A 15,077-nucleotide genomic window follows, 5' to 3' on the forward strand; every position below is an offset into this window, starting at 1 on the left:
CTGCCCCCAAACGGTTCAGCCCCATGATAGAAAGGCTGCCACTTTGAAAATGAGCCAGGAAGGAATCCAGTAGCCTGCAAGATGGCATTCGCCATGTGGCACATAGTGCACAAGGGGGAGCGAGGAGAGAGAGAGAGATCTGAGGGGTGTTCCCTTTCCGAGTGGGTGGAAGGGGGAGCCTGTGTGACCGGAGAGGCCAGGATGGGATTATCAAAGCTGTTCATTGGGTGTCCATAGTCTTTAGGCAACCCGGAAAATCTCAGTCTCCTGGCCTGAACTGAAGTCATTAAAGATTCCTATGGATTTCAATTAGGGTGACCAGACAGCAAGTGTGAAAAATCGGGATGGGGGTGGGGGGTAATAGGATCCTATATTAGAAAAAGACCCCAAAATCTGGACTGTCCGTATAAAATCGGGACATCTGGTCACCCTAATTTCAGTGGGCTTTGGACCTGCTCTCTGAGACATTCTCCTCAGTTAACTCTGAGCAAGGCCGAGTCCCACACTGGCGTTCACAAAGACAATGTGTGCAGGGATAGCATTAGACTCGCTGGGGCCCAGGACAGAAACTAAGGAGTGGGCTCGCACCCCACCTCCCTTACTGCTCACACACTGGATTTCTGCAACATTGCGAAAGGTGAAGCCCGAGCCCCACCATGTGGGGCCCCCTGTGGCTTAGGGCCCCGGGCAATGCCCTGCTTGCTACCCCCTAATACCAGCCCTGAATGTGTGGACTTTGCAGCGTCTGTGTGACCTCAGGTCAGATTCACAGAGGGACATGCCAGTTTGCCCAACCCATGGGACACTCTCCAAAGAGTCAGGTTCTAGTCTGGAGTGGAAACCGTGGGGTTAAGCTCCTCGTAGGGTGGCCATTACTGCAGCACCTGGACTCAGCTGAGCAGACCCTGTTCTTAAATCCCTGCCACTGGTGATTTAATACTGTAAGTGAGGTGTGTCTCACAGAGCACCTGGACTCCTGCGACAGGCCTGGTGCTCCAGCGGTTCCAAAGCTTTGTTTCTAATCAAGATTAAAAAAGGCCCCAAGTGCAGAGGAGGCTGGAGAGGGACAAAGAAGAAGCAGTGAACCCCAACTCCCAGCTGGAGTGCAGAACCTCCTAGAATCAAAGGACCAAACTCTCCACTCATTTCTCCCTTGAAGTCAGAGGAAAGGGTGGCCCAGAGATGGACACGAGCTACCTAATCCACCTCGCTGGGGCTAGGGCAGATTCCTTCCCTCGTGCTTTCCCCAGCCTGCTTTTCAGCAACCCAAGCAATGGTGCATCCACGAGGGCCATTGCCCGACTCCTCTGCAGCCTGGCACATCTCAGTGCTAGGCCATCATTCCTTGGTCTTCTGCCCAAACCGTCCTTTGTCTCAATGCCAGCCCATTTGGCCTCCCACAGACTGATAATTCAGGTAATTTATAACGCGCCCTTTCCCTAAGGCACTTGGGCAGTGAACAGTGTCATAAAGACACAATTAAAATACCAGACAAACATGATAGAACTCACCCTCATTAACATTCAAATAAATAACGGCACTGGGGGAGCAATATTACAAAAGGGATTGGGGGGAGATAATAAATAGGAAGCAAACAAGGCTTATTAATAATAGACCACCCGTGAAGGAAGAGTCCAGAGGTGCCCTGGGCAAGCACAGAGGGCTTGATGGAGGCAGTTGTCAAGGAGGAGCCAGTCCCACGCCAGGGAGCCACTGCAGCCCCACTGGATGGATGAATTCCCTGAAAGCTGAGTGTCTTAAAGGTCAGGGGCTTTCCAAACCAAGAGAGCTGAGAAAAGGGCAATCACACCTCCTTGCCCTCCGAAGTCTGTAGCTGGTTGTCATATGCCCTCTCAGATGCCCCCGACTCAGTTCCCCGCTCACCTCAGCCATGCTGCACTGATCCCTCCACAGTCAGGCTCAGCAGGCCCTGGGGGAGTGGCAGGGTCCGTTTGTCTGGCAGCTCATGCCTGTGAGAGGTGAGGTAGCAGGACCTGTGCCGCCTGGGAGACGACCTGCACGTACCTCCTCAGCACCTGGCAGCCCTGCTGCTTCTTCTTGAAGACGTTCATGCCCTTACTGCTCTTGCCGTAGGTAACGTCCACCTGGGAGACCTTGTAGTCGGTGCACAGCAGGCAGGTCAGGTTGGAGATCAGGCCCCGCGTGGTCTTGGTGGTGTTGTGGAGCCGCTCCAGTAGCTCCTTGGCCGTGGGGTTAAGCTCCTCCTGGTCCCTGGTGATGTTGCCCAGTGAGGCGTTCAGGAAGGCAAAGACCTTGTATAAGGCCACCATGATCTCCTTCGTACGGCTGGTTCGGTTCACGTGGAAGTCAGGGAAGTTGGTTCCGTTGGCATTGCAGAGTTCATCCAGGTGGCTGCTGAATGGGTCACCTTGGCGGTCCAGCTGGGGGAGGCAGGAGGGGGAAAAATGACTAGGGAACCTCAGTCACACAGCCCCTCGCACACACTACCCCACCTTAGCCCTCCCCGGCTCACTGTTTTATCACACGTCTCGTGCTGCAGGGTAAGTTTTAAAGCCCTGCCCCTGGAGCCCTGCGAGAATCTCAGCTGTCATTAAACGAGGTTTCTAGCCCTCCTAGCTGTGCACAAATGCTTGAAAACTTGGCCCAGTTGTGCCCGAAAGGCTCCGAAACCTCAGTAAACAAGGGCCTGACTCAGGACTGTTGAACTCCTGTAAGAGTGGAGGCACCTCTTGCGAGGTTCTTCTCTGTCCCCCCGGGCCAAAGCACCTGAGCATCTGGCAGTCTGCAAAGGATTTACGGGGCTAATACCCGGCTGTCATGCGGGTGGAAAACCCAGGCTGGAGCCCTTTGCCCAAGGTCACGCGGGCCAGCTGCGGGGAACAGGCATTAGTGTGCAGGTCTCCTAAGTCTGGGCTCACGCCCAATCCACTGGGTCGTCCTTCTTCTCTGCCATCCCTCGACTGCACCAATAACTCACATACCAGTGCACTTTGGTCCTGCTTCGCAGTCCTTCCTGCTCCGTCCACAGCTGGGACAGGGACAGCAGGAGCATTAGTTGTGCCGAACTGTGCAGTGGGAGGGGTGATAGAAATGTAACCCCCCAAGGGCTGGAAGGTGACCTACCAATGGCTTTCCCCAGCTGAGGCTGGCATCTAAACTCATCACTCCACTCCTGAAAATCTAGCCCACTAATCCCCACTCCTCCCTGCAGGCAAGCACTCCATTGCCCGTCCTATATTTGTGATGGGAAAATCTGGGACAGGGTCTGATTTTCAGAGGTGCTGAGCACCCCCATCCCCAGCTGACATCCATGGCTCATCCCCGAGATCCTGCACAGGTCAAGCAAACACCTGCTAGTTTTATGTAAACTCTTCCCATGGGGTTCTAGCAATAAGCATGTTCCGCTTGCCCGATGCAATGTCCTTGGGGACGCGCAGCTTAGCTGGCCAAATAGGACAGGCCTGTCTCCTGCCTGTGTAGCTCACACAATTTTAATTTAGGAGGAGCTGAGGCTCCAATAGGAACTTACATAGATGCTGAAGAGATCCTGAGCCGTCGCATTGAGCAGCACCACTAGCTTCCGGGTCTGCTCGGCCACGTTGGGTTTGCACACGTGCGTGTTTTCACACATGGAGCTGGGGAGGTTCACTTGCAGTGGCATGCCAACCATCAATCTGCAGTGGATCATCAACAGCAAGGGGACAACACCTGTGCACAGAGAAAAGTGGGAGCGGTGAGATGATGCCACGGGGAACCAGCCATCAGAGCCATTCACTTCAGAGTGCAGTGCCCACCCAGCCAGATGAGAGCTCTGAGATCTCCCCCAGGAAAGCTTCCAGTGTTACTGGGACTGGACAGCCTCAGTCACTAATAGCTCCTGATCTTGCCAGTGCTGGAGGGAAAGAAGGATCAAAAGAGACTCTCCCCCATTGCCTCCGGGCAGGATCTCTCTAGGGGTCAGATCACTGGGAAGGGAACCCGCTATTGCCTGGGCTGGAGCGGCTGATCTCTGGGACCAAGAACATTTCCATCCCCCAGGCCAGCTAGCACCAGGACTGAGGCACATGGGCTGCTTTTTGATAAAGTAGAGGCAACATCCTACTTGCCCTAAACCATCCCACTCTCATCCAGTTTCCCTTTGCTCCCCCATGCCCACTTATCCACTGTAGCTCCTGTAGATAGGGGCTGGAGTTTGTCCTAAGGGCCATATTCTCCTCTCACTTCTACCAATGTAGCTAAGGAGAAAATTCCCATTTCCCCATGTCTCCCCAACCCCCAGTGCTCTGCTATCTGCATCCTCCAGCACCCCCTGAGCACTGTCCCCTGGCTCAGCACTGCCCTGCAATGGAGCAGGAATTCCCCTGGGTTTTTCTTTTCTTTGGGAGCTTTTTGTGTTCTCAGGTTGCACAACTGTCTGTGACTACCTGTCAGATTTAGTCAAGCATGCAAAGCAGGGAGTAGGGCTGGGTGTGGGTTTTGTGCCCATTCTCCGGGCTCGTGCTGTTGACACCGATCAAAGTTTCAATAGTGGCCAACTGAGGTGTCTCCAAGGGGGTCATCTCAAAGGCAGGGTGGTCTAGTAGCTAGCACTGTGGCATAGGACTCAGGATACATGAGTTCTATTCCTAGCTCCAACCCTTACCTATTGGGTGGCTATGGACAAGTTTCTCAATTTCCCCTTCTATGAAGTGGGGATAATGATATTATCAGCTTTGCCGTCTACTCATGCTAAGAGTTATTAAAGAACCCCCCCAGACCAGTAAGCATTCTTGAACAAATGCTGGTTTGTCTGCCTAGTAGGAGAAACTGCTAATATGTGCAGAACTGGGGCCGGCCAGCCAACCAGGCTCAGTCTGAGTGGGGTAGTGATTTTCCCCAGCACCTGTCATAAGACAATAGTAAAGAATCACAGAACCAACTGTTCTCTTCTAAAACTGAACAAGGAGACTTAGGAGGTTGATATTATCCCTAAAGCTTCTCTCTTTCTCTGATTCACTGTAGAGTTTCTGCCTGAGATCTGCCCCAGCCTGGCTGCCTGCTACACATTTAAAGAAACTGTGCTCTTATTCTTCAAGCAGAGTCTTCTTTCTACCCCTCTCCACATCAAGGTGAGCTCTTGTCTTCCCCTGAGTTCCTGATCCTCCCCACCTGGGAGGTGGCCTGCTGGTGATCCACAATCAGCTATGGGCTGCATCACCGCCTGCTGACCTGTCTCTCACTGTGCACTGATTCGGGTTCCCCTCCTCTGGTGTGGCCCCATAGGCAAAGATCCCACCTCTCCCTCGCAGGTTAGCCATCTTGCATGAGAGGCAGCCCCATCATGGGAGTGGATGCAGGAAGGCATTAATGCCTGCCGTCATGTGTCAAAATCCCAGGCTCCCAGTTGCACTCACAGGAGTCAGTGTTGTCTAGCGGGATTGGAAACCGGGGTGCCAGCCTGGCCCTAGGGACATCAACAGGGGTTTTGTCATTGATGTCCCCAGGATCTCACCCCTGGTTTCTAAACCTACCTCTGCCTCAGGGTGACCTAGGGTAAGTCACTGTTATTCTCCGTGCCTCAGTTTCCTCTGTCCCTCTTGTCTGTTTAGACTGTGAGGTCTTTGGGACAGAGACTAGCACAATGGAGCCCTGGTCTCGGGTGTAATATCTCATTATTGTAGGCCCAACTGTAATATGAATAGCTAATAATAGCAGAAGCCTAATCTTGCATCTGATGATATTGCCAGGTTGAAGCCGGGGAGGGGGTTTCAGGATAATTTTGGATAACCCATTGCCTTTGGGCTGAAACTCCAACTATCACCCCACACACACCCTCACTGCCTGGGATACCAGCACCAAATTCAGCACAGCCACAAGCGGGACAGGCTGCCAGGTGACCAAAGCCATGTGTCACAGAGGAACAGAGCAGGTCAAATGATGTTATGAAAGATGAACTGTGTATCCTTTCCCTCTCTGTTTCAACCCCTGGACGTTCCTGCTTGTTCTCTTGTTCTCCCATAGTGCCCAGAGATTAATATGCTGCCGTTTGGGAATAGTATCACATAGTGGTAATGGTGCTGTTATGAATTATTATTATGAATAATAATCCTTGGCATTTACATGGTGCTTTTCATCCAAGGATCCCAAAGCCCTTTACAAAGACAGGTAAACCTTGTCATCCCCATTTTACAGATGGGAAAACTGAGTCACAGAGTGGCAGAGTTGAAAATACTGTACAGATCTGGACAGCTAGAACTTGTGGTCATGACCCCCGCAGTTCCGTACTATAAACTGCACAGCAAGGGAGAAAAATTACACTATTCCGCTCTAGGGAGCATAGTATCTTGAGGGCCTGATCCTGTGCAAAGTAGAACATACTCAACTCAACCTCTGCTGATTGGACCTAGAGACAGCCAGCTCAACAAGCAATGTCACAATGCAGCTGCTGAAAAAACACATAGTTCTTGGGATCTGACAAACTCTGAAGTTGTCCACACTTGTCAGGATCTTGGAATCGCTGCAGGTCACAAGTCATACGATAATTACTTTATTTACACTCGCTGCAGCAGCATCCGTGCCCTAATTTGTACATTGCAACTGACAGGACTTCCCTTCTGTGTTGCAATCACGCACATAGCAGTGCTCATGTTTGGGAAAGGGCATTTTCAGGAAAAGCAAAGGAGGATGGAGAGCAAAGGACACAGCCAATGCCCTCCTTGACGTAATTAAACTCTCAGTAGGGAGGAGCATGGTCTGATGTGGGCCAGGACTATGCAGTTTTCTCCCATGCATATTTCAGCTCTGGGACTGTCAGAGAGCCCAGCAGTGCTGAGGTGGCTTGTGACATTCACCACTAAATTAATATTATTTTGCAATCTCATTCAGCTTCTCTAGTCCAGGGTCTCAGTAATACCTTACTCTTCTGTAGCTTCATTCTCATTAGATCTCGATGTGCTTTAAGGCAGCACTCACTACCATTATCCCCATTTCACAGAGAGGGAAACTTAGGCACAGTGATTTGTCCAAGGGCACTCATGAGGCCAGTGGCAGGGCTGGGACCAGAAGCCAGCGCTCCTGATTCACAGCCAAGTGCACCAGCCAGTGGGCCATGCTGCCTGCTCTGCTTAAAACCCTTAAAACTCTTTTCTCCCTATTGCACTAGTTTGCATAGCGCAGTCTACCCTACAACATTTCACATAGACATGACTTGTACCCAGGCCACGAGAACAACATTATGGCTTCAGTGCCTATCCTTTAGATAAGCTCTACTCTGATCTTTTCAATCCAAAAACATATTGCAATTGACAACTTCCTTATTTCTCTGATTTTTTCAAAAATCTAATTAAACAAGAGTTATCAGTGTTTCTCAGCAGCGAGAGACCCAAAAGAATTCAAAAACCCTTTGGAAGATTTAAAGTGGTATAAATTTCCAGATGTTTGTGGAAATATGCCAGAGAGGCATGTTTGCTTTTTACTGCCAATTCTCAGAGATGCTAAGACTAGGGAAAAAGTTTCTTAAGGGTTTCTCTTTGCGCCAGACAGAAGAGCCTCAGACAAAAGGTGTGACTGATTGCTTCAAAATCAGCCAAGTTAAAAAAAAAAAGTCAAATAGGATTGACAAAGATGGTTTTACCTGCTGGAATGAACTTCATTTTGAGCTGTATCCCAGGAGCAACTTAAGAGAGATTGATGTTGACAGAAGGAGTTTTCAGAAATTCATGTTCATACTGGGGGATTTCACTGGTTTATATACAGTCTGTAAGAAAGAGGTGGAGGGGGGGGAAAGTTAGGCAGATTCATTCAAACTAACAATCAGGAAGTAGCGATCGGTTTGGAAACAGTGAATGGTTATTTCTAAGTAACTTTTTGTGATAATGTTGAGGTCATCATGCTGTGGTTTTACTGAATACTTCATTCTGGAATTGTTTGAAGCAGAGAGAGGGGTTGATTAAAGGAAAACCCATGAATTTGCAAAATGACTCCTGAAAAAAAATTCTGCCTACGTTCATAGGACAATCCTGCGACTCACCCAGGGAAAAGTGCTGCAGTTTCCTGAGGGTGAGTCTTCTTCCTTAGAGAACTTTCACCTCCCACCTCCCCTGCTGGGGGTTTCCCCCCCACAGTTGCTTTTCATCGTTTCAGATGCAGTGTAATGCATAGGTAGAGCACCGGGTCTGTCTCATTTAGAAAATAGCAAGGATTCGAGCTAATCCTGAATGAAACCAAAGGTCATGCTAGCAGGGAAAGTATTTCAGTGGGTGGGGATGTTACAAAATAGACATTTACATGAATCAGGGAGGGGGGAGAGAGAAAGGGATGGAATTGTGACTGCTCAGCTGTATGTCATGGTCTCTAAGGTGGTGCAATCAATTGGGAATTCTCTGCCAGGTCAAGTGCTGAAGTGTGCTAGTGAATGAGCTGTTCCATGCTGTGCTAGTGTAGGGCAGTCCCGGGTCACTTCACTGCACATTCCTGTGGGACAATAGCCTATGGACATGGAAACTAGCTGTGCTGTTGGGAGTCAGGCTGGCTCCTTGCTGCATCTGGTCCCAGGCATTGGGGGTGGAATGTCTTTTACCGACAGAAACGCTTTTCATTCAAAATCTTCATTAGGCTGAAAATCCAATTTCCTGGCAGAAAATAGTTTTGATGGAAAATTTTCCACTAGCCCTGCTGTGCTGCTGCTAGTGAAGAGCGTTGACCCTTTAGTTCTGGTAGCAACAGCTCCTGCCTCTAGTTCTGTAGGTTATGGACTCAGACCCTGGGTTTGGTTCAAGGGGGGTTGATTTTATTACATTAGCAAGAGCTATCTTCCCTGGGATGCTCCCTTGCAGGCAGGCTGCTAAGCTTGCTCAGGAAGAAGCAGTTTATTTTCCAGCTGCAATGCTGGGATTATGCTGAAATCGCCTCCTCTCCAATTCCCGCCTTGGCCCCTTTTGCCGTGTGGACACTGTCTGAACACACAGGGCTAGCTCCTCAGCTGGCGGCCAGTGATACAGCCCCAGTGACGTCAGAAGCACAATTGCCCTTGAACACAGCTGCGCTGTAAGGTGCAGACAGGGCATAGCTGGGTTAAAGTCATTTTTTAAAGCCGTGCTCAAGCCCGGAAGCAGTTCTGACAAGTTTATATCTTGTTCACACCAGCAGGTTGAACATGTTGAAGTCCCTGGGCGGGAGAGCTCCAAGGAACCGTCAGGCAATGCTTGTGTCTCAATGCAGCGAGCTCGTCCATCTGGGTCAGTACTGAACCAATGCCCAGCAGGGTGCTAGAGGGCACTGTGCGGTAGGGAGCAGAGCGGGTGACTCAGTAGGGGGCACTCTCCCTTCTGAATCCATGTTGACCCCAATGCCTAAGTAGGTGCTAGGGGGCCTGTACTGCAGGCAGCGGCATGGTTAATTCAGGAGGGGGCGCCATCTACTCTGAGTTCTCACTAATTGCAATGCCCCTGTGCAGTGCTAGGGGCTGCTATGCAGCAGGGGGCACTCTCCTCCCTGAGTAATGAATGAAGGGAGCGTGCCTCCAACTGTGTCATCCAACTGAGCCAATGCCTCAGCAAGGCACTAGCGGGCGCTATGATGGAAGGTGGGATGCACTCCATATGCTTTATGAAAATATGCTTATAAATGTGAAAATGATGTAACTGGAATATGCTTTATGCAAAAGATTTCTTGTAAGATATCATTACAAAGCTTGCACTCTACTCAGTGTGTTCATCCTATTTGTTTGCATGTGTTATTTCTATGTCTGGAGTTAGGAGAATAAGATGTAAACTTGCATTACTGATGTAAACATATTACGTGGAAGCAATTAAGGGTGCTTCAGAATCAATGAACTGTAAATGGCTCTGTTTACTTGCAAACCCTCCTGTGTACCTGTGGGCCAGCCCAAGAAGAATGGAGGCTGGGGTCTCACAGGACATGTGACCATGTTACCTGATAATGAAATCCATCTTAACTCTGGTGCTTTTCCATTTAGAAGGAGGAGTTGGGACCCAGAGAGACAAAGCTATAAAAAGGGGGTGGAACAGGACAAAGGGGGCTGCCAGTCATGAGAAAGCCCCTGCTTACCACCTGGGATGTCTGCTGGAACTAACAAGGACTGTACCAGGGGAAAAGATTGGACCCAGACTAGGAAGGAGTCTAATTTATAAAAGAAGCTTATTGGAATATCTCTGAGGGTGAGATATTACCTGTAATCAGTTTAGTAATGTATTAGGCTTAGACTTGCGTGTTTTTGCTTTATTTTGTTTGGCAGTTGACTTTGTTCTGTCTGTTATTACTTGAAATCACTTAAATCCTATGTTTTATACTTAATAAAATCACTTTTGTTTATTAATAGACCCAGAGGAAGTGATTAATACCTGGGGGAGCAAACAGCTGTGCATCTCTCTCTATCAGTGTTATAGAGGGTGGACAAGGAAAAGAGGAGACTAAGGGGGGATATGATAGAGGTATATAAAATCATGAGTGATGTGGAGAAAGTGAATAAGGAAAAGTTATTTACTTGTTCCCATAATATAAGAACTAAGGGCCACCAAATGAAATGAATGGGCAGCAGGTTTAAAACAAATAAAAGGAAGTTCTTTTTCACACAGCACACAGTCAACCTGTGGAACTCCTTACCTGAGGAGGTTGTGAAGGCTGGGACTATAACAGGGTTTAAAAGAGAACTGGATAAATTCATGGAGGTTAAGTCCATGAATGGCTATTAGCCAGGATGGGTAAGAAATGGTGTCCCTAGATTCTGTTTGTCAGAGGATGGAGATGGATGGCAGGAGAGTGATCAGTTGATCATTACCTGTTAGGTTCACTCCCTCTGGGGCACCTGGCATTGGCCACTGGCGGCTGACAGGATACTGGGCTGGATGGACCTTTGGTCTGACCCAGTACGGCCATTCTTATGAGTTTCCCCTATAAGCTTTATACAGAGTAAAACGGATTTATTTGGGGTTTGGATCCCATTGGGAACTGGGTGTCTGGGTGCTGGAGAGAGGTAACCTGCTGTGCTATTTTTGGTTAAAGTCTGTAGTTTTGGGGGTGTGGCCCAGACCCTGAATCTGTGTTGCAGCAGACTAGCATATCTGGCTCAACAAGGTGGGTTCTGGAGTCCCAAGCTGGCAAGGAAAATGGGCTCAGAAATAGTTTCAGCACATCAGGTAACAGTCCCATGGGGATCTCTGGGACTGAACCTGTCACAGAAGGAAATGCCAATTCCTTAGTGAAATGTAAAACTGAAACCCTGGCCACTCAGAGTCATTGAAGAGCCCTGGCACTGAGCAGGAAAGGCAATGGTGTTCTTGCTCCATTTCAGTTTGGGCCCCACCTCCCTACATTCTCCCTGTTCAATTCTGCAGGAATTCTTCTTCACTTCCTGTCTTAAACTATTGTCTGGTAGGGTTGGGTATTTGGTTGAGTCTTTGTAGCCAAAGTATTTGTGTTTACATTTTTCACTGGCTTTGTAATGCTCCAGGGAGCCATATAAATGGGTATGAAATAACCCAAGGTCTGATCCTCCCTCTGTATTGCTATTCCTGGACAGTGGAAATCCTATGGGAAGAGCTGACCCTGAGCTATCTGGCCCCCTACAGCATCCAGATTGCAGTGAAACATACAACACAAATGCTGAGACATTTGGTTTTCCCCAAATAGCACTAGTTTGGGCTTTATTTGGGTTCCTGCCTTGCCCTGATGAGCTGCCCTTCTGCGCAATATTATGCTGTTGCACAGCCACCACAACCTGTCCCAGAGGAGGCTGCATTTCACTGAAGGGTGAAGTAAGTCCCGATTACTAGTGCTGCATAACTTTGCAAGACTGACTGCGAGGACCACACTTAATTTGCATATATTGTTACACAGAGTTTTAATTTTAACACAGAAATTAATACGGGTTTTTGTGTTAGAGAGGAAGGATGTGGAGCTGAAATTTGGCTTCAGCTTCCTACTGTTAGGATGGCTTCAGTGAGTGGCTAGAGCTGAATAAATGATCACCTGAAATGTCCTGGCCTGTGCTAAGGAGGGGCTAACATCTAGATGGATACATGGAAATAGATTTTGACATAAACCTAGTTTAGCCTGTGGAACTCACTGCCACCAGATAGTGTGGTGGCAGCCAGGTTAGCATGACTCATAAAAGGGCTAGACATGTATATGAATAAAAAAAAAGAGCATCTGCAGTTGTAATAAGTAGGCTAAGCTTATGAGACAGAGTTATTATCCTCTGAGTGATTTGCCCAGCATCACATAGGATGTCTATTGTGGAACTAGGAATTTAATCCAGATCTTGAGAGGGCTGTTGCAATGCCCTAACCACAAGACCCTCATGCTTCCCAGCCTCAGTCTTTATGATAAGTGAATCACTAACTGGGATCAGGACAATCTTTCACTCCTACACCCTATTTAGTACGACACAACAAGGCGAATCATGAGATTTGTATGGCTTTGTCTGAAGCATTTTGGATTGGCTGCTCTCAGACAAAATAGGAATTGCTAAATAATAACATCTAGCTCTTATGCAGCACTTTTCATCAGATCTCAAAGTGCTTTATAAAGGTCATCAGTGTCATTATCCCCATTTTACAGATGGGAAAACTGAGGCACAGAGCGGGTCAGTACCAGATCCCCCACTGGAAGACGCAACAAACCCTGTAGTAGCCACACATGGGATAATCTTCCCCCCAGGGAAAGTTTTCTCCTGACCCCTTTAGTTAGCAATTGGCTTATGCCCTGAAGCATGAGGATTATTATTATTGTGCTAGTGCCTAGGGGTCCCACTCAAGGACCACGACCCTCTTGTGCTAGGGTCAGTCCAGGTCAGTCCAGGTCAACTCCAAAGCCTGAATTTGCAATCTCTAAAACTCATGGGATTTTAAAAGAAATCTTACTATTGTAACTCTGGATGGTGTTGTTATCCACGCAGATATCCAGTCCCTATTTGACTCCTGCTAAGTTCTTAACCTCAATAACTTCCTGTGGCAATGAGTCTCATAGGTCCATTGTGTTTAGAAGATTTCTAAAGCAGATGTGGCAAGGGAATGTGATACTGGACTCGGTGGTTCTGTTTCAAAGTGCCCCGTCCTATGAGAAAACATAGAAGTTATATACACATAAGCACATTACCGTGTTCCCAGGCAGGTCTGATCCATGTCAGCAGAGGAATATTAGAACATCAAAGAAAATTAAAAAGAGAGAGAAAGAGAGAGAGAGAGGTCAGGCAGGGATTAATGCCACTGTACAAATGCTTAAACTGCATGTCTATAGGATGATGTATAAAAATGTCATAGCAAAGATTTAAGCAAACATTCTGTGGCCTGTGAACCTTGTAATGTTTTATGGAGTCATCCACCGCCCCAGCGAGTGATAGTATAGAGAATACAAGAATGTCCTTGATATGCAGGTAACTCCCTCAAGTCTTTCCAACAGCACATTATTCTGAAGTTGATTCAGAGCTGAATGCCTCTGATGCGGGCACTTTGAGCTGCAGTGAGGAGAGCCAGGTAGCTGTCTGGGAGATAGTTACTCAGGTCATGGCTAGTGCTCATCGAGGGGAGCACCTTTACAAAAGCATAAAGGGACAGCGCCTGCTCTCTGACATCCTGCTGGATCACTCATTGGCCTTAAAGGTGAATCTGCTTCTTTATTACAGCAAAAGAAAGCCTGTAAAGTTTGATAATTGCAGTAGCACTGAGAGATCCAAGTCAGGGATCAAGGCTCCCTCCTCAAGTCACTTTTCTCTCTGTGTCTCAGTTTCCTCGTCTGTGCAGTAGGAGCATGGCCTCTTTTGTAAATCACTTTGAGCGCTGCTGATGCAAAGTGCTAGATGAGCTCTGGTATCACTATTAATTATTTCTGTGCTAGGTGCTTATGCAAATCCAATGTGAAAGATAGGGGGGGTTAATGTTTATTTTCTCATCTTGGTCTTTCCCCCTTTGTATTAGAAATTCAGCTCTTTCCTACCCCAGAAGGCTCGATGGATGACTGGAGAGATGGTGGGATTCTGACAGCAGCCAGTTTCCCTCCTGAGTGTTTGAGTGAAACAGGTCATTAAACAGTCTGAATGAAAATGACTCTCCCCTCATGAATCAGCTTTCACTTTCTTTGTACTTTTGCTAAGATCTAAGCATGTGTTTCCTTTAGCTAAAGGCGGGAAAACCTGCCAACTGGCATTTCTGAGTCACCCGACAAGTTCTTCAGCAAAAGAAGGAAGGCTTCAGTGAACACTGCTGATATTTCTAAGGAAAAAAACATATCCACCCCTGGTTAGGGCTCCATTTGCACCCCCAAAGCAGAAATACAGAGCACAAGCCCAATCTGGCTGGTTGCTGCAGCTTCACCTTTGATGGCAGCCACAGCACACAGCACACAGCTGGGGGCGGGGTGAATCTGGATGTGATGTCGTGTCCCAGGGAAGGTGATGCAAGTGCTGATTGTGGAGCAGACGTGTAACCCCAGGCGAGGGTGCACTGCAGCCCCCCGTGTGCCTGTGCAGTACAGGCTAGGAGTCAGTTCCGGAGCCCTGGTGTTTTAAGCTCTGGAAGTTTCTGGTTTATTCTCCAGTGTACATGCCAAGCTGGCAGGTGTTACAAGTGCGCAATCAACTCAGGCCTCACCCCTTTGCCACAGCCTGCCCCACAAAAAGCAAATATTATAGAACAGAAGATGCATAGATTTATTCATAGATTCTAGGACTGGAAAGGACCTCGAGAGGTCATCGAATCCAGTCCCCGGCCCTCATGGCAGGACCAAATACTGTCTAGACCATCCCTGATAGACATTTATCTAACCTACTCTTAAATATCTCCAGAGATGGAGATTCCACAACCTCCCTAGGCAATTTATTCCAGTGTTTAACCACCCTGACAGTTAGGAACTTTTTCCTAATGTCCAACCTAAATCTCCCTTGCTGCAATTTAAGCCCATTGCTTCTTGTTCTATTCTTCGAGGCTAAGGTGAACAAGTTTTCTCCCTCCTCCTTATGACACCCTTTTAGATACCTGAAAACTGCTATCATGCCCCTCTCAGTCTTCTCTTTTCCAGACTAAACAAACCCAATTCTTTCAGCCTTCCTTCATAGGTCATGTTCTCAAGAGCTTTAATCATTCTTGTTGCTCTTCTCTGGA

At 48.1% G+C, this 15,077-nt stretch overlaps 1 protein-coding gene across 1 annotated transcript; it reads right to left on the reverse strand.

Annotated features, from left to right (window-relative positions):
- Positions 1-1,964: 1,964 nt before the first annotated feature.
- Positions 1,965-7,613, reverse strand: LOC115661202 (leukemia inhibitory factor-like). Its single transcript, XM_030583509.1, has 3 exons — positions 7,595-7,613; positions 3,512-3,690; positions 1,965-2,402 (listed from the first exon to the last, which is right to left on the reverse strand). Exons 1-3 carry the CDS (start codon positions 7,611-7,613, stop codon positions 1,965-1,967), a joined length of 636 nt encoding a protein of 211 aa, XP_030439369.1.
- Between the last annotated feature and the right edge of the window lie 7,464 nt (positions 7,614-15,077).

The sequence above is a fragment of the Gopherus evgoodei genome, chromosome 13 (genome assembly GCF_007399415.2).
Source record: "Gopherus evgoodei ecotype Sinaloan lineage chromosome 13, rGopEvg1_v1.p, whole genome shotgun sequence".
Taxonomy (NCBI): Eukaryota; Metazoa; Chordata; order Testudines; family Testudinidae; genus Gopherus; species Gopherus evgoodei.

Excerpts from the sequence above, each read along its gene's own strand:
- LOC115661202 (XM_030583509.1), bottom strand. Across the intron at positions 2,403-3,511 it reads AGGATCTCTTCAGCATCTAT|CTGGACCGCCAAGGTGACCC; the intron begins GTAAGTTCCTAT and ends TGCCTCCCCCAG.